General features: G+C 41.4%; 1 protein-coding gene across 2 annotated transcripts; it reads right to left on the minus strand.

The window, feature by feature from the left end:
* Positions 1-326: 326 nt before the first annotated feature.
* On the minus strand, positions 327-10,028 carry LOC131233769 (bark storage protein A-like). Of its 2 annotated transcripts, XM_058230559.1 has the most exons (6): positions 9,623-10,021; positions 6,122-6,189; positions 2,585-2,740; positions 2,128-2,322; positions 987-1,166; positions 327-737 (listed from the first exon to the last, which is right to left on the minus strand). In XM_058230559.1, exons 1-6 carry the CDS (start codon positions 9,894-9,896, stop codon positions 561-563), a joined length of 1,050 nt encoding a protein of 349 aa, XP_058086542.1. In that variant the 5' UTR covers positions 9,897-10,021; the 3' UTR covers positions 327-560. The 2 variants fall into 2 exon arrangements, with proteins under 2 accessions (XP_058086542.1, XP_058086543.1); XM_058230560.1 differs by lacking the exon at positions 987-1,166 and having other exon boundaries at positions 9,623-10,028.
* Between the last annotated feature and the right edge of the window lie 16,186 nt (positions 10,029-26,214).

Here is a 26,214-nt window from a genome sequence, read left to right on the forward strand (position 1 = left end):
ACCCATGGGATCAACAGACAAACACTGACACCACCATCATTACCTTAAAAACCATTCCACCCCACCAAATCCCATGGGATCGGTCCGGCCAAACACACCCTTAAGGTAATGATGGTGATGTTAGTGGATTGTTTTAAGATCAATGGGATTGCTTATATCTCAGGACAAGTTCACCGGGTCTTTTTGGCTCGTCATGCATATCCCGGGATATTGCGAACCCATCCCTCCTAATACTGTTGGTCCGGCCAAACAGGCCATAAGAAAAACAAAGGAGAGAGATTTCAAATTGATTTCGCAAATCCCTCACCCCAAACAACCCCTTAGAGAATTCATTTCTCACCCTTTTTCAGGTTACCAGACTTTAGAATTTGCCTGAAATATGATTCCATTTTCAGGAGTGTACTTTTTCAGAAGCACATTATTATCAGATAAACAGCCCAAAACGTCCCTACATAATTCAATAAACATTGAGAAGTACAAGACGTGTGGTCAATCCATCCGTACACATCTCAATGATTTAACGGCCATGATGCCTGCCTACGGATTAACAGAGGCCCACTTCAGTTCCTGCCAATCAGCTTCTCACTCCCGATCAATCGTATGAACTCAACCGCAACCGTGAGGCTGTTGGATGCCGCTATCGAACTCAGGCTCGTCGATGTCCAGTTAGTGCCTCCACCCGCCAAATCCGACACTCCCCGGAACACCATAGCAGGCACCCCGCTAGACATTGCTGTCTGCAGAAATTGCAAAAGGGTAACATAACAAACATGAAGATTCTGGTGGGCCTTTCTCAATTTCAGGCCCACATTCGGGCCCAATTACGGGCTCACAGCCATGGGTAATCGATGGCTGGTTTGGTCCTGAATTTCTAGCCAGCGAATAAACAGTTTTTGAGTTTGGCTAACCTGGCCCACTAAAACTCCTACCGATCGACTGGCCTGAAATTCCGTCATTGAATTGCATTAGAGTGATAATCCACTAACCATTACAACAGCAGAGCTCTCTTCATCGACGGTTGAGACTTTGAATTTCCGGAAAAGAAAATCTCGGTATGCGGCGTTGTCCACGAATATATCTGCGGTTGAGCCTTTCAGTCCGATGACTACTTTGGGAGATTTGGGCAGGCAGTATGTTTCGTTTACACATCGTTGCAATTTCAAATCCTGCAATTGAAAGGTGAAGCTAGCTTCAAATTGAGTATAAAGGGCCAGGTCTCAGTGACAATAATACTTGTTCTTATGTTATTTGCAATGATCATCGTCATTTGATCAAGATTGCATTGAGGAGTAATGTGTGGTCAACTTTCTACAAATTTTCAAATTGATGGATTGAGGGAATCGCCTTTGTTGTTGATGTCTTTAATCTATAAACAATAGGGTCTATCGATGCCATTGACAAATCACTTAATGCCATCAAGCACAGGATGATGTCATCAAAAAAAAATCTGAAAATTCTATATTGATTGCTGAAATGTTTTAGTATTGCTACTCGATGTCATCAAAGTAAGTTGGATGCCATTGACATACCCTCGATGGGTAGTCAATACTATCGAAATCCTATCGCATGCAGAGTTGTGTAAGTGTGGGAGTTATTTTCTATTCCGGTTGTGATATTTTATATATTGGGTGTAATCGGGTTTGAGAGTAGAAGAATTGTAGTGTTTTCTAATTCATTCCCAGTATTTCAAGGGCATAGATAGGGCTTGTGAAGTGGATTCGAGGCTTTTTTGAGTTGGTAATACTCTATCTCTTGTAATTTTTAATTTTATAATGTGTAATCCACTTTGTGCCTCAGTTTTTTACTGTAAGAATTTTTTCAGGCAAAATGTGGATTGTTTTTTGTCAGACTTGGTTGTGCATTTGCGTATACTTTGCTTGATTCGCCTCTATGTGCTTCGCAATTCCCCAACAACCTCCTCCAATCCTGGCTATCGAACTAGTTAGTCCAAAGTCGCAGAGTCTTAGACTAACTAGTTCAAATGTGCGAGTAGAAATAGAAGGATGAATGGTCCCCACTGAATCAAGAGTGGATTCTGCCTGATGAATGGCCTTGGTCATCCAATGGTACGAGTAGATGGGCCATGGCAGGCAATCACGCATATGTTTGTAAGTTGAAATGACTCACTTTCAGCCGACCAGCGATTTGAAACCATGTAGTGTCCATCTCAAGCCAAAAGACCTCCTCCATGGACCTGTTAACACAGTAGAATTCCTCTGCTTTGAACTCCACTTCTGCCAGCCTATTCTCGCCTCCGCCCGGCAGATTGTACGTCCCGAAGCTCAGTTCCGTCAAATTCCCGCCTTCGGCAGTATTGAATTTCTGAAATGCAAAGGAAAAAAAAAAGGAATATGTTTCTTCAGAATGTCTTCCCAATTCAGTATGTCAGCTTATAATCCAGACCATTCATCCAGTGGGCCACACCATATAGCCGAAAAATTGGACCATGGCTATTAGAAGAGTACGCCACTCAGGACGGTGTATCCAGACGGTCCATGTCTTAAATGGATGGGCTAGTCTATGTTATTCTTGGAAAGATATAGTGGGAAAATAAAAATAAAAATTGTGGGTATTGGTAGTTTACCACCCAGTTCCAAGAACCAGTAAAGGCGACGAACTTGGGCACACTAACATCACCAAATGACATTGAATCGTTGGCACTTCCAGCAGTTCCATAATGAACAATTCCGCGAACATCAAAGACATCTATGAGTATTTGCACTGTAATTCCTGCATTCAACTGAATTTACAAAAACAAGGTAGAAGAAAGATGAATTAAAAAGGATATTCACTCAAACACACTCATTGCGGATGTCTTGCTCCTAAAAATATATGGCCATTTTCAGAAACAGTTGGTGAAATCACCCCCCCCCCCCCCTGCATGGTGTAAACAAGCTTTCTTACTTATGCACGTGAAAAGCAAAATCTACTCAATTGCCAGGATAAATAATATATTTGATTTATATAAGAGCTTTCAAGTCCAACAGTTGGGCCACAAGTCATTTTCCGCCCAACAGATAAATATAAAATATTCAGTGAAAGTGACATCCAACCCTTATCCGAATGTTGGTACCACCGCCTACTAGAAAAATACAAGTCTCATCTATTCATCACAGAAAACAATGTCCACCCATCAATAAATAGCAAAATACAGGTGTGGTCCACTCCATGAGCGGATGTAGCTGACTTTACATACATCGTGAACTTAATCTATTGGAAGGATTGGATGTTTTACACACTTGATACCAGGGTTGAAAGTTGGGCGGATTCAACCCAACCGACTTGTGACCGACCTGACATTGGTTTGGCTCGGGCAGGATGTATCGGGCTTGGTATTGAGCTTGGGCTATACAAACACCAACCTGATAAAACTTGGGTCGGGCTCATGTTGATTTCTCGGGTTACCCGACCTAACCCGAACTTGATCAATATATAAGTAACTTATATATTATAATTGACTTATAAATTATAATTGAGTGTGTATCATCTGTGTTGAAGGCAGGGGAATTTCCAGTACCGTTGGCCGTTGGGTCTCATTGGTCCATGTTATTTCCGATGAGATGCGCTGGATTTCTCTCTCCCTAGTAGATTGCGTCCTACACAACATGACTTTTAAAGGAGTAATTGTCTTATGTTTTAGCTTGTTTGTTTTAAAAAAATGAAGTTCTTTATAATAAATTATAAGTACAAAAAATAAGCGTGTATTGAAATATAATAAACTAATGTAATAATGAAAATATTAGCATGTATTCACCTGATCAACCCGACCAAGCCCAATTGGGTTGAGAATTCCCAACCCGAGGTTGGGTTGGGTTGGGTAAGGGTTGAGGTATAGGAACCTTGGGTTGGGCTAGGTTTGAGCACCAACCCGACCCAACTCGCCCGACTTTCAGCCCTACTTGATACCTTGTCTTTATATAAAATTGCTATTAAAATTAAGTGGACTAGACTCGGATCTGATCCGTTCTTAGACCCTGACTGTACACATTTTTAATTGAGCCCAAAATGTCAAACACAAACCTGACTTCATTTCTAAACAGGTCAAAGAAATTGGGTTCGGACCTGTTAGTAGGGTCCGATCCACCGCCTATCCGTGGGTCAAGCCCTGATGACAGCCCTACTTTTTGCAGTTTTAGAGGTTTGTTTCCTACCATTTTGACCCCATTTATCAGAGAGATACTGGCTCATTCTATCGATGGTTTGTATCCTGCTCCCGCGTTTAGTTTGATTCAAGTTGGCCGTCCTAAAATGGACGATTAAAAATGAAGAAGGCCAATCGTACAGTACCAATGCAAGGAAATGGAGTGTTAGGATGTGCCAATGGATCTGGTTTTAGCACCTTGCAGCGTCTGTGATTAGAATGGCATGTATGACATGCATGCTGCATGTATGGTAGGTGTGCCCGTAAACATCTTCTGCCTATTCTCCATGCATACTACCGAATGCTTTCTGTAGTGGATTGGTACCCTTCTCTCGTATGTTGAAGCCGTGTGAGTCACACCCATGACGTTTGTATCAAATCCAAATCATGCATTTAACAAGAATAGGAAAGCTATGTGGGGCCCTCTACAATGCTATTGTGATATCCACTTCATATATAAATTTAGCCGCCTTGTGTTAGGACGTAAGTTAAAAAATGTGGTGGGCATCCCATAGGAAACAACGAGAATTCAGAACCCATTGAAATCTCCACGAAGTCATGGAAGCTTTGGATGAAGCAATTATTAGTGTTTTCAGTTCTTTCCCGTGATAATAACATTATGAACAGCTTGAGTGGCATATAAACATCACTGTGGGCCTAGGAAAGGTTTCAATAGTGGGCATTTCCATTCACAATGTTTCCAATTGTGTGATCCACTTAAATTGATCTGTCTCATTTTTTTGACCCATTAAACTCATTGAAACTGATGGACAGAATATATTTCTCACTTACATCTTAGTAGGCTCACAGAGCTTTCGTGGGCATAGTAAAGTGACATAGTGATGGAAAACTCGGGTGGGACACCCCACAGGTTGCAATGTGTAGCATGCACGTGTTGTGGCTCACCTGAGATTTAAGGGGGTGTTTGGATCATAAGTTACTTAAGATAAGCTACTTATTCCACATATAGCTTATCTTAGTTTATGCTCATCAAGAAGAAAAATATGTTTAGCAAATAACATACTTATCATCTCCTCTCTTTCGTCTCTCCTCTTAGAGCTGGGCATGGGACGACTCGACTCGTCCAACTCGTTCTGAATTGAGTGGATGAGTTGATTGAAATCAAGTTGACTTTGTCCAATTCAAACTCAAATTGAGTCGAGTTTAAGTCACCCAGTAACTCGACTCAGCCCAAAATCCAACTTGGTATTGACTCAACTCGATCTAAAACTCAACTCATACCTATATACTAAAAACACTCAGATATGACATTTCAGATCTAAGATGTCATGTAGTTGATGAAGAGGTTGCAATTTTGGTAGGTGAATATAGATTTTGAGTTATCATTTCAGTATGTGGATACCCATTGCACCCGATCCAACTTGGTGCCGACTTGACCTGACTTGGTATCTATGATCGAGTGGGACTCAGTCTGGATTAGTCTAGACCAAACCTAGACTCGGATCGGGTCAGGCATCTTGGACTCGGTATCGAGTCAGGTCGAATTCCAATAAAGCCTCTTTCTAAATTAGAACGAGTCGGGTTAGCCCTAACTCGGTCTAACTCATCTCAGTGCCTAGCTCTAGTGTCTCCTAGTGCCTAAAAAGTTACTTATTTAAAATAATTTACTTTATCTATTATTGTAAGTAGAAAAAATAACTTATTTAGTGGTATCCAAACCGGCCCTTAGTATGTCCAACTGAAGAGTTGATACACCGTGGTGAACCCCACACTCCACATGGAAGTTTATACCAGGGGGTCCCCATCCCTCATTGTTCCCTCTGGTGCGGCCCACTTGAGTTATGTATCATGCTGGATTTGGGTATCTAGGCCTATAGGGGACGCACCGGATGCGTGGTTAGGATTTGGCATCAACATGATGGGTGGGCCCCACGCAACTCGATAATCACCGTAAGTTAGAACGTGCATAATCATTATAAAAACAAAAAATAAATAAATACATAAAATGAAAATGAATACCCTTCGCTGCCCCGACATAACGTAAATGACATCCACGTCCGAAATGGTGCCGATGTGGAACCTCCTTCCTGATAAACAGCAATTACGAAATTCATTACCTCTCCAACAAATCAGAGTTCTTGTTTGGTAATCCTGTCTACCACCAAATCAATTGGTCACCGTCCAAAGGAAGAAAAGTGGGCCACCAGTTCTCATCTGCCCGTGAGGGCCACCTAATGGACGATCAGATGTCCCGTACACGTGCCTAGTTGTCGCTCGTGCTCCCTGTAAAAGGGTATCCACGTCAGTGGACGGGGCTATTTTATCTCGGGAGTACCAACGGATGCGGGACAAATGTCATTGACATCCATCTCAACGGACCACAAGTTTATTGCCCCATTGGGCAAGTGTATACCATCCAAGCCGATGGAAAGGTGGGGCCCACCTTGGAGATCATCAGCAGGAAATTTAGGCTGATCGGTCTGAATTTGGCGCCTCACTGTCTTCAAGGTGGGGCCCACCTTTTCAGCCGCTTCAATGTCTGCATGTGTTCAATGGACGGTGACTGATTGGATGGCGTATGGATAAAAAACAACATTGATTGGTTTGATAAAATCATCTAATCAACGGCCCTCAAACCGAGGATAGAAAAACGCAAGAACGCGAGGGCTATAATAGTCTGATAGGTTTATCACGCTTCATCCACGACATCATGGCCCACTAGATGATCGGCCCCAATTGATATCTCATCATGTCACGTGTTTCCACCGAATAAAATTCCATTTCGGGTCCATGCCCTAAAATGAGCTGAAAAACGGATGGACGGCGTGGATATAAAACACATACGTGAGGTTGGACCCTAGTGCCCAAGAGATCAACTCGCCACCGCTGGCTTAAACCGCGTCCGACCGTTACCGGGTTCGGTCAGCGCAGACTTACGAGTCTCAGTCGGTCAATCCGTAGGTGGCCAGGTTCGGTCAGCGCACAATTACGACTCTCGGTCGGTCAATCCGTAGGTGGAAAGAAAATGAAACGCCTGCTCGATAACATGGCTATTGACAAGCGCAATCATACTCGATCACACGTGCTAATGTGGTACGTGTTTGAGGAAATTGAATGGTTGAAAAAGGCATGCAATGGTACTGTTTGTGCAATTCAATTCAATCAAACGCCGTAACGCACAGCATTGCATTCAGTTAACGTGTGCGATTCACATATGTACTCGACTCCCTGTTTGAGTGAATGTTGGTAACCTCAACGCGGACATGGATTAATTAAGACCAAGTTTTAGGACTAAGCCACACTCATCAACCATCGGTTGTAATAACGATTAGTGATTTGCGGGTGGACAAGGATTCTTTTGTCTTAATGAATTCTTTTTTATGTAGTATCTTAAAAGTTTTTTTTTTCACCAATTATTATAGTTAATATATTTCTCAAATAAATAAAGAAAAACAAAAACAAAAAAAGAATAAGAACAAAATTAATTTTTATTAACTTCTAGATGATGCTTATTATAATCGATAGAGTAAGAAATAAAACTAGATAATAAAATAAAATTATATATATATATATATATATATCATCTGTATGGACAGACAGTATATACAAATGGTTAACCAAATGTGATCAAAATATCTGATCGTCCAAATAAACATTTGATTGATTGGATCTAACCAAAAAAGGTTGTGGATATTTATGCTAGCGACGGCGTTGGACAATTGTACTTTAATCGAAGACTACATTAAGCTAGGCTAAGATAAAGATAAAAGTAAAGGTTATGAAAATAAATTGTGTTTTGTGTTGGCCTAATGACTTCATTACATTTTTCTTTTATAGCTTTTAGAGGCAGTAAAAACTTGGTCAGGTTTCTTTGTTGGTCCAAGATCCTTCGTAGCCTTGGCTTTTATGTGGTCTTTCCACAAGAGATCTTGGTAAATCTGAAACTATTTTTAAATCTCTTGCCAACGTGGTTGTTGTGATTTTTGTATATCGAAAATTATTTTAAGAGTTTTATCTAATCATATCTACTTTGATTATAGATCATCTTTAGAGATCTCCTATCGCGACCTTGAATATTTATCGAACCGATAGAACCAATCCCACTAGATCCAAATTGGGCTTCAATCCATTGGTTTCCATCCGCTCAGATATTTATTCGATCTTCAAATCTTTAAAATCTTTGTAATTACCATGAAGCTCCAACCATCTATGAGAAAATTTTCTATTTTGTAAGGATTGTGAGATATGATTTTACCGAACAAATCCAAATCAGTGATAAGATCCTTGTCTTGGTGAGTCTTTTATATGTATTGAGCACATTTCTTTGGTCATATTCCACCCGAATTAGGACCGCAATTCATTAATCACTTCATTTCCTTTAAAAGCATGTGTATGGTTATATGCCATTGCATTTATAATGAAAGATGTATTGCCGAATAAAAATAGACAAGAGATATTTTCAGGCATGAGTATGATGCTATCATTATTAAACTTGTAATGCATCCACATACACGACATCTTATTGGTCTATAAAGATGTGTAAAAAAAAAATAACAACTTGCTCATAATAATACTACTACTAAGCATGACAACCAAGGGGCCGTTTGGTGGATCCTTACTCTTGCTCCAATGGTACACTCTTAGGAGTTTCAACATCCGGTCAAGGGTTTGCGTATCCATGGGTGGTGAAATCCCACCACCGGCTTGAGTGTGTGGGGGGTGTGTGTGCATGTGTAATTTAAAATAAATAAATAAATAAAAAGATGTGTAAAAAATGAGTGTGAATGGGTCCAATTCAATGCATGCCCGTCCCACATGAGTAGGGCTGTCAACGGGACGAGCCTGGTAGTCCTTGGCCAGGATTTTGAACTGTTTCGGCCGGGCCATTGGGCCGGCCATATTCAAAATTCTGATTTTCAGGCCCAATCCCATTGACACGACTACACACGAGGACTGGACCGGCGTGGTTTCCGGGCGAGTACATACAAGGTAGAGCTTATCAGAAGAATGGATGGTTACTCGACGGCCACGTGCTTGAATCCAAATTCACGCACAACAAAAACAATAGCCAATCTTTCTTTTCACTAGAGGACAAGGGAAAATGCAAATGCCAGCCAATAGAAAACTTCCGTGGCTCCAAGTGTTCAATCCCCACTCTCTCTCTCTTGGTGCGGTCCACCTGAGTTTTGGATCTGCCTCACTTTTAGGATCTCATCCTACATGAACTGGAGAAACTGATGGAGGGAGTGGATGTCAAACGGACATCGCAATGGCCCCATAGAGCTTTGTGTTACAGGGGTTCTTAGTAACAGGGGTTACACGAAACTCGCGTTCGTGTCTGAGATGGTAGACGCCACTCTCATGGGAAGCGTGGATGGAGGATAACCTAAAATTATACCGAACGCCTGATCAGCGTGCCACATTTGGATGGTCTAGATAGATGCCACGTGTGAGGAGGAGACATCACGGGATTCTAGCGGTGTGTGCGCGTGTGAGGGGGAGGGGGATGAGTGAAGTTACCAGACAGATCTACCCATGGCACGTGCAAGTTAGGGGTGAAGAATCCGGAGGAAATAAGAGCTTCTTCTTCCGCGGAGTATGCCATCACTACTCCAATGAACGGTCCGTATTCGTTGACTTTTTCAACGACCTCTCGGAGTAGATGTCTCAACGGTAGCGGAGAGGAGTGCTGCACCAGCACGAGAAAGATGACACCCAGAGTGGCCATCCCAACATCAGGCCAGGGTCGTTCAATCGGGATCAGGAGCCCAACTTCCGGCCGTCGGATCGCCATGGTTGCGAGGAAGAAAGAGAATAGCTGAATGGGAAGTGGAGCGTAGTGGCTGGGTTCTTTCCTTTGTTTGGTTCCGACTCCCGAGGCTGTAGCACGTGCCACAAAAAGCCTCGGGACCAACAATGACGTGCGCGTGACATCTGGGCCGTCAATCATTTGCAACAGATCATTTAGGCCGACAAACTCATATAGGGCCACACCAGTGTAAAGTGGGAAGCGGATTGGCCGGTGCACCTCACACCAGCTATACAGCCACTGTATTGGCGCCAGCAAGTCATGTAGGGTCTTATCACGAGGTATTTGTTATATCCAAACCGTCCATCCATTAGACGATTTCTTCTAAAGCGCTTGAGACAAAAATAAAATAGATCTAACTATCAAGTAGACCACACTGAAAAAAGCAGTGGGACATTGGCTGTCTACCAATGAAACCCTTGTTGGGATCAGAGAAGTTTTGCATCAATATGAATTTTTTTTTCCCTCTTAATTTATGTCTTTATGACCTCATGGACAGATTTGATGGAAAATAAATATTATGGTAGGCCTTATGAATTTTTTAACGGTGAAAATCATTATCTCCCTGCTATTTGTGGTGTGGTCCATATAATTTTTGGATATTATTTATTTTTTGCATAAGGCTCTAAAATAACCTCTAAAATAGATGAACAGTATAAATATAGTAAATACATCACTGTAGGGCCATGTAACTTTGGTATCTTTTGAACCGTTGGTACAACCCTAAAATCAAGGAGCGCCAGTGCTATCTTCGCACTCCAGTACAGCAGGCTGGTGTACCTCGCACCGGCTATAGAGCTGCTTTATCGATGTCAGCCAGTTACGCCCGTTTGATAATGAGGTATGTGTTTTATCCACATAGTCCATTCATTTGGCGAGCTCTTCCTAAGACTTGAGACTAAAACTAAAATAGATCTAACCATCATGTGGACCACATTGAAAAAAGCAATGAGAGATTGAACATCTACCATTGAAATCATTTTTGGAGTCGTAGAAGTTTTAGATGAATATGATTTTTTTTCCTCTTAATTTAGGTCTTTGTGACCTAATGAACAGATTGGATAGAAAATAAACATTATGGCGGGCCTATGAAGTTTTTAATGGTGAAAATCATTACCTCCACTGCTATTTGTGGTGTGGTCTAGATGATCTTTGTAAATGATTCATTTTTTGGATAATGCTCTAAAATGATCTCTAAAAATAGATGAATGGTGTAGATATAATAAATACATCACTTTGGGGCCATGTAACTTTGATCTCCTTTTAACCGTCGGTACAATTGAGAGCTCCAGGAGCGTCAGTGATCGTCTTCGCACGACACGTGCTTACAGCAGTTATATAGCTGGTGTGGGGTACGCCAGCCAATCCGCTTCCACCTTCTTGGGGCCACCGAAGTTCTGTATGAGACTCACATTTTGGTTTTTGGGTGCACTGCCGCCCTGCTCACGGCTTTGTGAGAGCATATTTGGTGCGATCCTTACAGTGGGGCTCACCTTCGTATATGCATTCTGTATCCACTCCGTCCATCTGTTTACTGGTCATTTTAGAGCATGAACCGAAAATGCATTAGATCCCATTCTCAGCTGGACTATGCCATAGAAAACAGCAGTAACTGTCGATAACTGGCCACAAACAGCAGTTGTCCCGAAACTCACTTTGATCCGACCGATAAATCCATTCTTCCACTCCTCAACTAAGCAGAATCAGACATACACTCAAGGGGGTGCAATATCTTAGGTGATGCCAGACCACACCTAATCCACTCCCATGTTTCCCTGTTTGAATTCTCAACAACTTTCGAGTTTGGCACGTGCATAGTTTGTGAAGTTGTAACACCCCAAATTTTTACCAACTTAGATTCTATAGAATGTGTATTTTCCATCCAACCTATTGATAAGGTCAACAGCACTTAGATGAATAGACCACACAAATATCATATTGATCTAAAGCTTTTGTAGCCCACAAAAAGTTTTTAATAATCAATTACCACCATTTCCTATACTATGGTCCATTTGGAATTTGGATCCGTTTTGTTTTTTGGATCATGCTCTAAAATGAGTTTTCAATGCATATGGACCGAGTGGATGTAATCACATGTGTTGGGGGCAAAAAAATACAAGTCCGCAGACTCGGACTTAATGCCTCGGGTCACCAAAGGATGTGTCAAATCCGAGACATGATTCGCTAAACCGAGACAAAGGTTGAGTCGGTTCGGACGGGTCACCAAAGGATGTGTCAAACTGAGACAAAGGTTGAGTCGGTTCGGACGACTCATCAGCATTCCGGGCATGCGTTGGGCGGACCACCTTACCAGATCGACCATCGCAGGATCAAGCCTCATCCCGGATATCTTGGGATAAGATATCCGGGCCCGAAGCTCACGGGATCGGATGAAGGCTCGAAATGGGCACGATCCTATTTCCGTGATACCAGGAGAAGATCCTGCGCACAATATCAGGAAGAGAATCCTCGTGCGATTAAATGCCCCAGCAGCTATAAAAGAGGGACCCCTGTTACCTTGAGAGGTACGAAAAAAATTCTCTCTAAAAACTTCTCAATACACTTAGACTCAGAATCCAGGCCTGACTTTGGCATCGGAGGGTCCCCTGCTCAAGCCAGGGTCTCCTTTGCCCTCTCTCTGTGCAGGTATACGAAGGCCTAAGAGGACGAACCTGATATTTTCATCAACAACATGCATCACTTTCACTTTGGGGGTGGATCTAGCAATCCACTGAAGCCCTATTTTACTTGCTCCATGTAGGGGTGTACACGAACCGAGCTAGCTCAACTCAACTTGAAAAGGCTCGATTCGAAGCTGAGTTCGAGTCAAGTCGAGCTGATTTTTTGAGCTCAAAAATGAGTTCGAGCAGCCCCAGCTTGACTCGACTCAGATCGAATCCAGCTCGAATTGAACTAGTTCAGTGACTCGGTTACTTTGCCATTGATGTTGCTCACCAACTGTTTGATAAAATGACTTAACGAAATATGGTTGGTGACAAGGTGGCAAGGAAGGTTTGTACATGAAACAACTATATTTTTTCTCTTTATTTTTTTGTTCTTTTGTGTTATTTATATATTACTTAAAAGGTGTTTGAGAAAATACCTGCAAAACCATTGTCTCTATTTGTAAAACAATGAATATTTAAAGTTACAGCTCAGGTGTTTGTGAAAATGCCTCAATGATAATATTGGCTCGAACTTGGCCCAAGCTGTTGACTGGACCGACCCGAGCTAGCCAGTCAGGCGCGAGACCTGTGCCGAGTCAAGTTCGAGCTGAGGTAGTGAGGCCAGCTCGACTTCGTTTGACTCGGTGTACGCCCCTAGTGCCTCCGTGCAATGTCGAGAAATTGGTCCGTGAAAAATCTTCAAATATTAGAAGCGGATTGGCTGGTGCACCACGTACCACCGAGTGGGCTGATGTGTTGACGTCACTAAGTTCTGTGGGTCTCATCATGAGGTATATATTATATCCAAACCGTCCGTCTATTTGGAGAGCTGTTCATAAGATTTAAACCAAAAACTAAGACAGATCCAATGTTCAATTGGACCACAAGGTAAAACGAAGCAGGGGATTCCGTTTACCATTGAAACCTCACAGAAGTTTTGGATCGATGTAATATTTTTCCTCCTCTTCATCCAGGTCTGTGTGTCCTTGCGAACAGATTGGATGGAATGGTGGCCCTACCGAATGTTTTAACGGTGAGAATCATTATTGCCACTGCATTTGTGGTGTGGTCCCCTTGAGCTTTGTATATGACTCATTTTTTTGGATCTTACTCATAAATTATCTATATAAATGAATGAACGGTATGGATAATAAATACATTATTGTGGGTCTCATGTAACTTTGATCTCCTTTGAACCGTTTGTATAACATACACACACCAGCCAGGTCGGTGGTGTATGGTACACCAGCCAACCGCTTCCAGTACGACATAAATGAATGTTGCAGTGTGATATTTTATAAAAAGAGAAGAATTTCTGAGGTGATTTGCGCAGGAAGGACTTACTAGACGATTCGCGGCGCATGTGACACTCTTACACACATACGAGAGATCTGGTCCATTTAAAAGGTGGGGTACATCATGAAATTTATTCTTCCTATAAATCAGTTTGATCTAATCATCAAGAGGGCAACACATGATATACAATTAATAAAACTTTGCTCATTATTTCTCTTACGAACTAACTTTTTCAGACTTGTGTGGCCCAGTTGATGAGTAAAATAGTCTACTCTTTCAAAAAAAAAAAAAATCGAAGAATGTTTTTAGAGGTTCCCACCTGTTGAATGGCTCAGATCTCTCCCATATTACGGGGTTGGCAAAATGCCGCGTCTTTAATCTATCGTCTCGCGGCTGGCCTTTGCGTCCCTCGCTTTTAAAAGCGCAGCGCACGTGAATTGCATGGGAGAAGATAGTCTGGAATCTGGATGTGTATTTCGTGTAACCACCGTTACAGGCATCCTCTTTACTCTTTGTGGGGACACCGAGATGTCTGTATGACATTCACTCCGTCCATCAGTTTCATAAACGCATATTAGGACGTGATCCGAAAATTTAGGCAGAGCTAAGAACTCAAATGGGCCCCACCACAAGAAACAACGGGAATTGAACGTTCACCATTGAAACATTCCTTCACCAGCCTTGATTTCTATATGCCATCCAACCTGTCCGTAAGTTAAGATAAAGGGAAAACACAAAAAAACAGCCTCATCAGAAACTTTGGTGAAAGAGGTTTTGGAGATGAACGTTTAACTCCCCCTTTTTTCTTCTGGTGTGGCCCCTCAAGTTTTGGATCTTATTAATTTTTGGGCTCTTGTCCAAACGTGATCTGGGGAACTGATGTTGAAGGGAGGGGATATAACACAAACATCTCTGCGGGGCCGACAGAGCTTAGTTTTATCGGAAGATCGCATCCCTGCCATCTTACTAGTCCGGTAGAGAGAGAAATTGCGGAGTACGAAGATCCATACGCACACACTGTCTAGGCGCGGCTTCGGTGGATCCTCGCCGTGGGGTCCACCTTGATGTATGTGCCTTATATCCACTCCGTTCATCCGTTTTGAAAATTTAATTTGGGCATTATCCCAAAAATGAAGAAGATCCAAATCTTAGGTGGACAATAATACATGAAACAGTGGAAATCAGTTAAAAACCTTCGTGGCCACAGAAGTTTTGTATCAAGCTAACATTTGTCTGGTCTCTTCATCCATATAATTGTGACCTAATCAACAGGTTGGATGGTAAATAAACATTCTGTGACTCTTAAAAATAAACATTCCGTGGCTCTTATAAAGTTTTTAATGGTAGGGATTCAATTAGGACCGTTTCATGTCCTATGGTCAACGTAATATTTCGGTCAACTCCCTTACTGAGAGGATGCCTAAAATGAGCTTTCAAAATGGTTAGACAGTGAATTTAAGTAACAGACATCAATGGTCCCTTCAATCATCTCAAGCTTGATATATTCTTAATATATTCTTAAGAGAGTTAGGCGTTTGACCTTAATATATGGTTGGGAGAGTGGTTGTTTGGCACGATATATCCTTAATATATTCTGCGGCTGTGGATCATACCTGGGTGTCGGGCTGAGAGGTAGGCGTTTGGGTTAGGTTGGGTTGGTGCTCAACCCTATCCCAACCCAAGATTCCTTTCCCTTAACCCTAACCCAGTCCAACCTTAGGCTAGGAATTCTCAGCCCAAACCCAACCCAAATAGGCTTGGTTAGGTTAGTCTAGTGGATATATGCCAATATTTTCATTATTACATTAATATATTATATTTTCAATACATGTTTTATTTTTTATATCAAAGATTTTATTAATTATATTTGTAGTTATTTATTCTAAAGAACTTCACTTTTTTTTTTCTTCTAAAAAAACAAGCTAAAATATATGACAACTACTCTTTTAAAAGTCATGTTGTATAGTACACAGGTTATTTGGGAGAGAAATTCAGCCTATCTTGTTAGCTTGAGCCTTTAACACAAACAATCCACACTCAATTATAATTTATAAGAAAAGTATATATCGATCGAGTTCGGGTTGGGTCAGGCAACCTGAGACCTCAACCAAGCCAAACCCAAGTTTTATCGGGTTGGTGTTTGTATAGCCCAAGCTGGAGACCGAACCCGATACATCCCGCCTAAGCCCAACTCAATGTCAGGTCGGTGGGTTGAACCCATGCAACTTTCAACCCTACTTGGGTGTGAGCTCTCGGCACGTGTTGAAATGTTAAAGTCCCTTGACATACATTGATATGTCATTCTCTTCCGGTTGTAGCTTTTAGATAAAGTAGTTGCTTGACATAGACACGGGTGTAGCTTCAGGGGAGTGTTGGAATGTTAAAGTCCCTTGATTGACACAAATAAGGGTGTGAGTTCCGCGCACATGCAGAGAAGTATTAGAATGTTAAAGTCTCTTTATGTACATTGATACACTATTCTCTAACGGCTTAAGCTCTTTTTTTAATATATATATATATATATATATATATATATATATATATACACACACACACACATCAAATGGTTGTTTGACACATATCACCCGAAATAATTATAATACCTTTTGAAAGATTTGGATGGCAAATAAACATTATAATGGGCTCGGGACAATTTAAATGGTGGACATTTCTATCCCCACCCTTTCCTCATTTAAGCTTTTAATCTGGTTCTTTTTTGGGATCATGCCCTAACATGAGGGGGTGAAACTGATGAACATGATGGATTTCTCGTCGTGATCCCCACATTACTTCCAACTTAAGAAACTTCCTGCATGGCAATTATGTTTGCTGAAATCATCAGTTGGGCCATACTTTGAACATACCACCAATAAAATGGATTAAATAACTTATTTTAGGAGCTTTATCAGCTTAATGTGGACAACTATTTTTTCAGACCATCCATGACATTCAGCAAAGCTTAAGGTGGGGCATGGAGGTAAGGTATACACACCTGTTGATGTAACCGTGCAGTTCCTAATAGACTGGGGTACTTTGAGATGTGGTGACGAAGATATCGGCCGTGAGTGGGTGAGAGTCGTTTAATTAGACCTACACGAGCTTATTGAATCTTTCCACAGCAAAATGCATTAGTTCCCATCAACAACGTGTGTGAATTAAAAGAAGAAGTTCCAGTGATCTTCAATGAGCTTAAACACCTGCAACAATAGCAGACGCAAATGTCTCTTTGTAAAAGTAAATCATAGCCACAATCGAAGTATAGAAGTCCTGAAGGAAACAAATCTGCTGGCAGTCTAATGGGTCCCTGCATGATTTTTTCCCGGTGCAAAAGTCAGCATGGTCCAGCCACAAGGACCCAATAAGGATCATTCAACTCTTCGCATGTTCTTAACCTACCTCATTAGCATACCATCAGGATTTTGGGTGGGCATTGTTGAAGGATCGCGGAAGCACATAGAGATGAATATAGGATAGCAATTCAATAGCATTGAGAAAACATAAAGAGAACACATCGATTTAACGTGGAAAAATCTTTTTAGAAACAAATCGCGGCATAAAGTGATAAATGATTACTATAAAAGCAAAAATTACAAAGAGAAAGTTTTCCCGGTTCAAATAACCTCGAATCTCATCCTTGCTACACCCCTTTGAAACCCTATGATGACTTAAAGACTCTTAAGATACCTCCCAATCTCGTTTACGCCTACATATATATATATATATATATATATATATATATATATATATATAGAAAGAATCCTAAATGAAATCGGAAATAAATTCTGCAATTTCACAATTTTGAGTAAAAATTTGCGCAGAATCTATCGATGTCATCAAAGCCCTATCGATGGCATCGAACTAACATATATATATAGAAAGAATCCTAAATGAAATCGGAAATAAATTCTGCAATTTCACAATTTTGAGTAAAAATTTGCGCAGAATCTATCGATGTCATCAAAGCCCTGTCGATGGCATCGAACTAACACCCCAACTGTTCAGAAATAAAACATGATTTTTTAGAAATTCTCGATGGCATCGAACACTCATCGATGACATCGAAAAAGTGCCTAGTTAGTCTAAGGATTAAGGACTGTTCGATGCCAACGAATTAACTGAAAAAATCCAAAAAACATCGAAGGGATCGAAGACTATTCGATGCCATCAAAGGTAACATTGAACATAAACAACAGAGTCGATTTAAGACATCTATTACAACAGGCATAAGGGCATGTTGGTGAATGACACTTGTCACACACGCATGGCACACGGGAACATGTGAGGAGCTATATATTTGATACTCTTAACGTGATAGACACAGTTCCACGGTATCATTAGTGAACAAGCACGAAAATTGTAGGCACGGCATGCATGAACTCAAAACTCCACCAAGCATCACTTGCTTTTGATCTACCAATATTAGATATCCACCAATCATAGACTGTTTGATTTAAACTTGTCGGGTTTGATTTAAAAGATGTGGCCAATCCAACAATTATGTGGGCTACAACGTGGCTGGGTTTATGATTAATATATGTTTGAGATTGCAACGCCTATATTGGAATTTACCATGGTTAAAACAAACAGGCCCTAAGTGGTTGTCAATTGTTTAACAGTGAGGACACCTAGTGATTGAAAAGGCAGATTTTTGTTGAATCTCATGATCATGGTGGGATTTACTTTTTTTTTTTTTTACACACACACCCCCACACACTCATGCCATAGTGGGCTTTCACCACCTATGGATACTCGAACTCTTGACCGGGTGTTGAAACTCCCGAGAGTACCACCGGAGCAAGAGTAAGGATCTTGGTGGGACTTACTTAAAGCGCTGTGTTGGATGGCATATTCATAACAAGGTGGCCCCATATGGATAATAGCGCATGAATAACTAGGTGTATAGGATGGTAAATAGCTTTTACACACTAGTGAATGATGTTTTAACTGAAGTAAATATCCCATGAAATGGGCTTATTCTACTCATACTTCTGCCTGAATCGGCCCTTAATAAAATTGACTAACACCCTGCTTAGAACGTGGAGATTAAGTGGTATAGAATTGCAATTGATTTAGTAGTTTGAAAATTATCGCAAGGATTTGATTAATCCAAGCATCGTATCATCGATCCCATCCTGGTAGGAGATATAGTGAGATTTTTGGTGCATTTCGAAATCCACTATATCTATGAGCCCTACATTGATGCATGTGTTTTATCTGCTTGTATGCAGCCTTTACATGTGACAATCTAGTCACTCATGCATACAAATGGTTGGCATGGTTGTGAAATTTGGTTCATTGATTAGAATTTCATGGTCCACGAAAATATAGTATTTTTTTCAAAGGAATAATTTAATACTAAGTTTAGGATTGGACAGTCAAAATACCATGATATTTCTATACATGTAATCATTGTGTAATAATGACATTAATTTCACCTCATGCAATTCAATACCATTTAATCCCACGTTTCAAATGCGCCCAAGTCAATTAGATTTCCAACAACAGCCAAAAACCTAGTATCGTGTGCATATCCTCAGGCCCGGGTTCATCCTATTAGCTCGATTGCCCAAAAACCAGTCCATTCGTAATTTGTGGACCACACAATTTGAAACAGTATACAAGGCAAAGCTTACACTCCATACTATTTCCCTTGGTGTGGCTCGCCTGAATCGTCAATGGGCCTGTTTTTTGGGCCCCATGACTATTTAGTGCTGTGGCATCTAATGCTGGAGTGGATTGTATATAGTCATCACAGTGGACCTTGTAATAGTCAAAGGTGGACGTCTCTTTTGCCACTTTTTCCTTTGGTGTGGCCCGCTTGAATCACGGATGATCTTAATTTTTTGGCTCCTATTCTAAAATAGAATTATACATCTAATGGTCAGAGTAGATTTCATATTCACATCACAACGTGCCCCTTAAAAAATCATGGGAGTGCGTGTCTTTGCTTTCAAAATTTCTTGAGCTCTGGGCCCAATGATGGGCTGGGCATCTTTCGGCCGTCAAGAGCCTGGGCTGGGTTTGGGCTTAGGCAGAAAGAAGCGGGCTGGTCATGGACAGAGCTTGGCCCGGCCCTAGTTGAGACCCTGCTTGCAACTCGAGTTCTCCTTACACTTGCAACTGGCTTTAGTGGTTCTAAGCTTAATTTTACACGGGGGCCCACCCAAGTTTTGGAATAGCCTATTCATTGGTATTTCCATTCATCCTAGTGGGTTGCATCTTTTGACTGAATGGGATGGCAAATACAATATAAAGTGGGACCCACACAACATTTGTAAAATTTATAACGGTGGGTGTTTCCATCTAACTATTCCATGTGGTGTGGCCCACCTGGGTATTAGATTGGTATGAATTTTTTTGCACCTAAGATAACGTGATAGGCACACATGATGGACGGATTTGATGTCACGCATACATCTCGGTGGCCCCACACTTTGCATATATAGGTTAAGCTTAACATAGGAAGCCTTTTAGTAGATCCGCCTTGCTAATTTTATGCTATGAAATGGACGGCCAGGGATAGAAATGATCAGAAATGTGAATTAAAGAGCAAAACTAGATGGCCGAGATCATCCAATCAGTGTTCCTTTCACATTTTCTGCATGAGAAATTTGCGACTGTACGACCCATTTATGGCCCATTTAGGAAACTACGCCCACCTCATTTTCCTTTGCGAGAATACGCCCGAGCTGTACGGAAGGCTTGCCAAAGGTCGAAAATGCCCCCTGCTCGTTCCTTCAAGCGGATATTTGGCGCTCGAAGACAAGCGCTGACACTCCTCGAACTCCGAGTTGTACGAACGGTTCAAAAGATATCAGAGTTACATGGGCCCCACAGTTACGTATTTATTATATCCACAACGTTCATCCATAGTTCGAGATCATTTCGGAGCATTATCAAAAAAAAAAAATCCTATCCAAAGATCAACTGGACCACACCACAAAGAGCAACGGGAAAATTGATTTTAACCGTTAAAAATTTTGTAGGGCCCACTATAACATTTATTTTCCATCCAATATATTCATAATGTCACAAAGACCTGGATGAAGAGGAAAAACAAATTTTGTAATGGTCCAAAACTTCTGGGACCCTAAAAGGGTTTCAATGGTAGACGTTCAATCTTCCACTGCCTTTTACAGTGTGGTCCACTTAATATTTAAATCTGTCTTATTTTTCTTCCCAAGTGTTAGTACGAGTTCGCCAAATAGATGGACAGCTTGGATATAACACATACCTCATAAAAGGACCCACAAAGGCGGTGGGGATTACAACAGGGAAAAAAAAGAGCTGGTATCTTTGGCTACAGATTATGACCGTAGTGATAGCCGCAGCCAATGCTTTTTCAATTTGTCCTCTACTATACATCGATGGTCTTTCGATATATACTTCGATATATCGAATGTATTTTGATTAATCGGAAAAGGTCCAAAACTGTCCAGCAACTTTGCATAAAAAATCCTAAAATTTTCGATTAATCGAAGTGTATTCGATATGTATCGAAGATATAGCTACAGATTATAGTTGTAGCCATAACTGTAGTCCGTAAAAGTCTATGCAAATTTTTTAATTTTTTAATTTTTAGTTTTTATTTTTTACATGGAGAACTTTATTCTACCTACAATTTTCTCTAATACATATTTATATAAATATGTATATATAAGCATATAAAAAAAAAATTCTCTCTTTTTTTCATTTATTTCTCTATTCATTCAACAAGAATATCTTATAAACCAAAATTAATTACTTGATGTACCCTATATGATTTTGGGGTAGGAGAAGATACTTTAGCCAACTAACCTAGTTATTTTCTAAGATTCCATCAGGTCGATGGTCGAAAATCCATTTCATTCACTTTGCGGTCAATTTCAATCAGTTCGTGGTCATTTCCATGCATTTCACCGTCAATTCCCTCCACTTCACGGACAATTCCATGCATTTCACGGTCATCCCAAACTATTTCGTGTTGATTCACGGTCATTTCGAGGCATTTCACGGTCAATTCCCTTCACTTCACGATCATTTGCATGCATTTCGCGCTCAAATCGCTTCAAACCATAATCATTCTCATGCACTTCACGGTCATCCCAAACAATTCAGTGTTGATTCACGGTCGTTTCGAGACATTTCGCGGTCAATTCCCTTCACTTCACGGTCAGTTGCATGCAACTGACCGCTGATCATGAATTGATGCGATTTGAGCGCGAAATGCATGCAAATGACCGTGAAGTGAAGGGAATTGACCGCGAAATGCCTCGAAACGACCGTGAATCAACACGAAATTGTTTGGGACGACCGTGAAATGCATGGGAATGATCATGGTTTGAAGCGATTTGAGCGCGAAATGCATGTAACTGACCGTGAAGTGAAGGGAATTGACCGCGAAATGCCTCGAAATGACCGTGAATCAACATAGAATTGTTTGGGACGACCATGAAATGCATGGGAATGATCATGGTTTGAAGTGATTTGACCGTAAAATGCATGCAAATGATCGTCAAGTGAAGGGAATTAACCGCGAAATGCCTCGAAACGACCGTGAATCAACACGGAATTGTTTGGGACGACCATGAAATGCATGGGAATGATCATGGTTTGAAGCGAATTGATCGCGAAATGCATGTAAATGACCGTGAAGTGAAGCGAATTGACTGTGAAATGCCTCGAAACGACCGTGAATCAAAACGGAATTGTTTGGGACGACCGTGAAGTGCATGGGAATGATCATGGTTTGAAGCGATTTGACCGCGAAATGCATACAACTGACCGTGCAGTGAAGGGAATTGACCGTGAAATGCCTCGAAACGACCGTGAATCAACACAGAATTGTTTGGGATGACAGGGAAATGCATGAGAATGATCATGGTTTGAAGCAAATTGACGCGAAATGCATGCAACTGACCGTGGAGTGAAGGGAATTGACCGCGAAATGCCTCGAAACGACCGTGAATCAACACGGAATTGTTTGGAATGACCGCGAAATGCATGGGAATGATCATGGTTTGAAGCGAATTGACCGTGAAATGCATGTAAATGACCGTGGAGTGAAGCGAATTGACCGCGAAATGCCTCGAAACGACCGTGAATCAACACGGAATTGTTTGGGACGACTGTGAAGTGCATGGGAATGATCATGGTTTGAAGCAAATTGACCGCGAAATGCATGCAAATGACCGTGAAGTGAAGGGAATTGACCGCGAAATGCCTCAAAACGACCATGAATCAACACGGAATTGTTTGGGACGACGTGAAATGCATGGGAATGATCATGGTTTGAAGCGAATTGACCGCGAAATGCATGCAACTGACCGTGGAGTGAAGGGAATTGACCGCGAAATGCCTCGAAACGACCGTGAATCAACACGGAATTGTTTAGGATGACAGGGAAATACATGGGAATGATCATGGTTTGAAGTGAATTGACCGCGAAATACATGCAACTGACCGTGGAGTGAAGGGAATTGACCGCGAAATGCCTCGAAACGACCGTGAATCAACACGGAATTGTTTGGAATGACCATGAAATGCATGGGAATGATCATGGTTTGAAGCGAATTGACCGAGAAATGCATGTAAATGACCGTGGAGTGAAGCGAATTGACTGCGAAATGCCTCGAAACGACCGTGAATCAACACGGAATTGTTTGGGACGACCTGAAATGCATGGGAATGATCATGGTTTGAAGCGAATTGATCGCGAAATACATGTAACTGACCGTGAAGTGAAGCGAATTGACTGTGAAATGCCTCGAAACGACCGTGAATCAAAACGGAATTGTTTGGGACGACCGTGAAGTGCATGGGAATGATCATGGTTTGAAGCGATTTGCGCGCGAAACAATTCCATGCGTGAAGGGAATTGACCGTGAAATGCCTCAAACGACCGTGAATCAACACGAATTGTTTGGGATGACAGGAAATGCATGAGAATGATCATGGTTTGAAGCAATTGACGCGAAATGCATGCAAGCCGTGGAGTGAAGGGAATTGACCGCGAAATGCCTCAAACGACCGTGAATCAACACGGAATTGTTTGGAATGACCGAAATGCATGGAATGATCATGGTTTGAAGCGAATTGACCGTGAAATGCATGTAAATGACCGTGGAGTGAAGCGAATTGCCGCGAAATGCCTCAAACGACCGTGAATCAACACGGAATTGTTTGGGACGGGAAGTGCATGGGAATGATCATGGTTTGAAGCAAATTGACCGCGAAATGCATGCAATGACCGTGAAGTGAGGCGAATTGACCGCGAAATGCCTCAAACAACCGTGAATCAACACGGAATTGTTTGGGATGACGGAAATGCATGGGAATGATCATGGTTTGAAGCGATCGCGAAATGATGGCCGTGGAGTGAAGGGAATTGACCGCGAAATGCCTCAAACGAGTGAATCAACACGGAATTGTTTAGGATGACGGGAAATACATGGGAATGATCATGGTTTGAAGTGAATTGGCCGCGAAATACCGTGAGTGAAGGGAATTGCCGCGAAATGCCTCGAAAGACCGTGAATCAACACGAATTGTTTGGAATGACCGAATGCATAGGAATGATCATGGTTTGAAGCGATTTGACTGTGAAATGCATGCAAATGACCGTGGAGTGAAGGGAATTGACCGCGAAATGCCTCGAAACGACCGTGAATCAACACGGAATTGTTTGGGATGACCGTGAAATGCATGAGAATGATCATGGTTTGAAGCGAATTGACCGCGAAATGCATGCAACTGACCGTGGAGTGAAGGGAATTGACCGCGAAATGCCTCGAATCGACAGTGAATCAACACGGAATTGTTTGGGATAACCGCGAAATGCATGGGAATGATCATGGTTTGAAGCAAATTGACCGCGAAATGCATGTAAATGACCGTGAAGTGAAGGGTATTGACCGCGAAATGCCTCGAAACGACAGTGAATCAACACGGAATTGTTTGGGATGACCGCGAAATGCATGGGAATGATCATGGTTTGAAGCGATTTGACCGCGAAATGCATGCAAATGACCGTGGAGTGAAGGGAATTGACCGCGAAATGCCTCGAAACGACCGTGAATCAACACGAAATTGTTTGGAATGACGCGAAATGCATGGAAATGATCATGGTTTGAAGTAAATTGACCGCGAAATACATGCAAATGACCATGGAGTGACGCGAAATGCCTCGAAACGACCGTGAATCAACACGGAATTGTTTGGAATGACCGCGAAATGCATGGGAATGATCATGGTTTGAAGCGATTTGACCGCGAAATGCATGTAAATGACCGTGGAGTGAAGCGAATTGACCGCGAAATGCCTCGAAACGACCGTGAATCAACACGAAATTGTTTGAGATGACCGTGAAATGCATGGGAATGATCATGGTTTGAAGCGATTTGACCGCGAAATGCATGCAAATGACCGTGGAGTAAAGGGAATTGACCGCGAAATGCCTCGAAACGACCGTGAATCAACACGGAATTGTTTGGAATGACCGCGAAATGCATGGGATTGATCATGGTTTGAAGCGAATTGACCGCGAAATGCATGCAAATGACCGTGGAGTGAAGGGAATTGACCGCGAAATGTCTCGAAACGACCGTGAATCAACACGGAATTGTTTGGAATGACCGTGAAATGCATGGAAATGATCATGGTTTGAAGCGAATTGACCGCGAAATGCATGCAAATGACCGTGGAGTGAAGGGAATTGACCGCGAAATGCCTCGAAACGACCGTGAATCAACACGGAATTGTTTGGGATGACTGTGAAATGCATGGGAATGATCATGGTTTGAAGCGATTTGACCGCAAAATGTATGCAAATGACCATGCAACTTAAGCTACTAGAAGAAGCACACTATGAACACAACTTGGAAAAGATGGAGTGTGTACCGACATGGGTGTGTACTAACAAGCTAACCTAAAAAAGTAAAACAAAAAAAATATTTTAAAAAAATAAAAAAAACACATTAGAAAAAAAATAGAAAAATTACACTTCGATATATCGAATAGAACACGATATATCGAAACTCTTCGATATAATCGAAACCTAATCGATTAATGGTAGAGTAAGTTGTCGATTAGATCGAAATTTAGTCGATATAATATTAGTAAGTCATCCTTACAACCGACCGATATATCGACTATTATTCGATTGATCGAAAATAGTCACACACTGTCCAGCGACAAAATACTTTTTAAATTGTATTATCGATATAATCGAGTAGATGTCGATATATCGAGGTATCGATACATCGACTAGATTTCGATATATCGAAAATTGTCAGAAAATGTCCAGCATCAAACTGCTTTTTTAGTGCAATTTTTCTGTTTTTTTTCTAATGTGTTTTTTTTAT

This window comes from Magnolia sinica, chromosome 18 (assembly GCF_029962835.1).
Source record: "Magnolia sinica isolate HGM2019 chromosome 18, MsV1, whole genome shotgun sequence".
Taxonomy (NCBI): domain Eukaryota; kingdom Viridiplantae; phylum Streptophyta; class Magnoliopsida; order Magnoliales; family Magnoliaceae; genus Magnolia; species Magnolia sinica.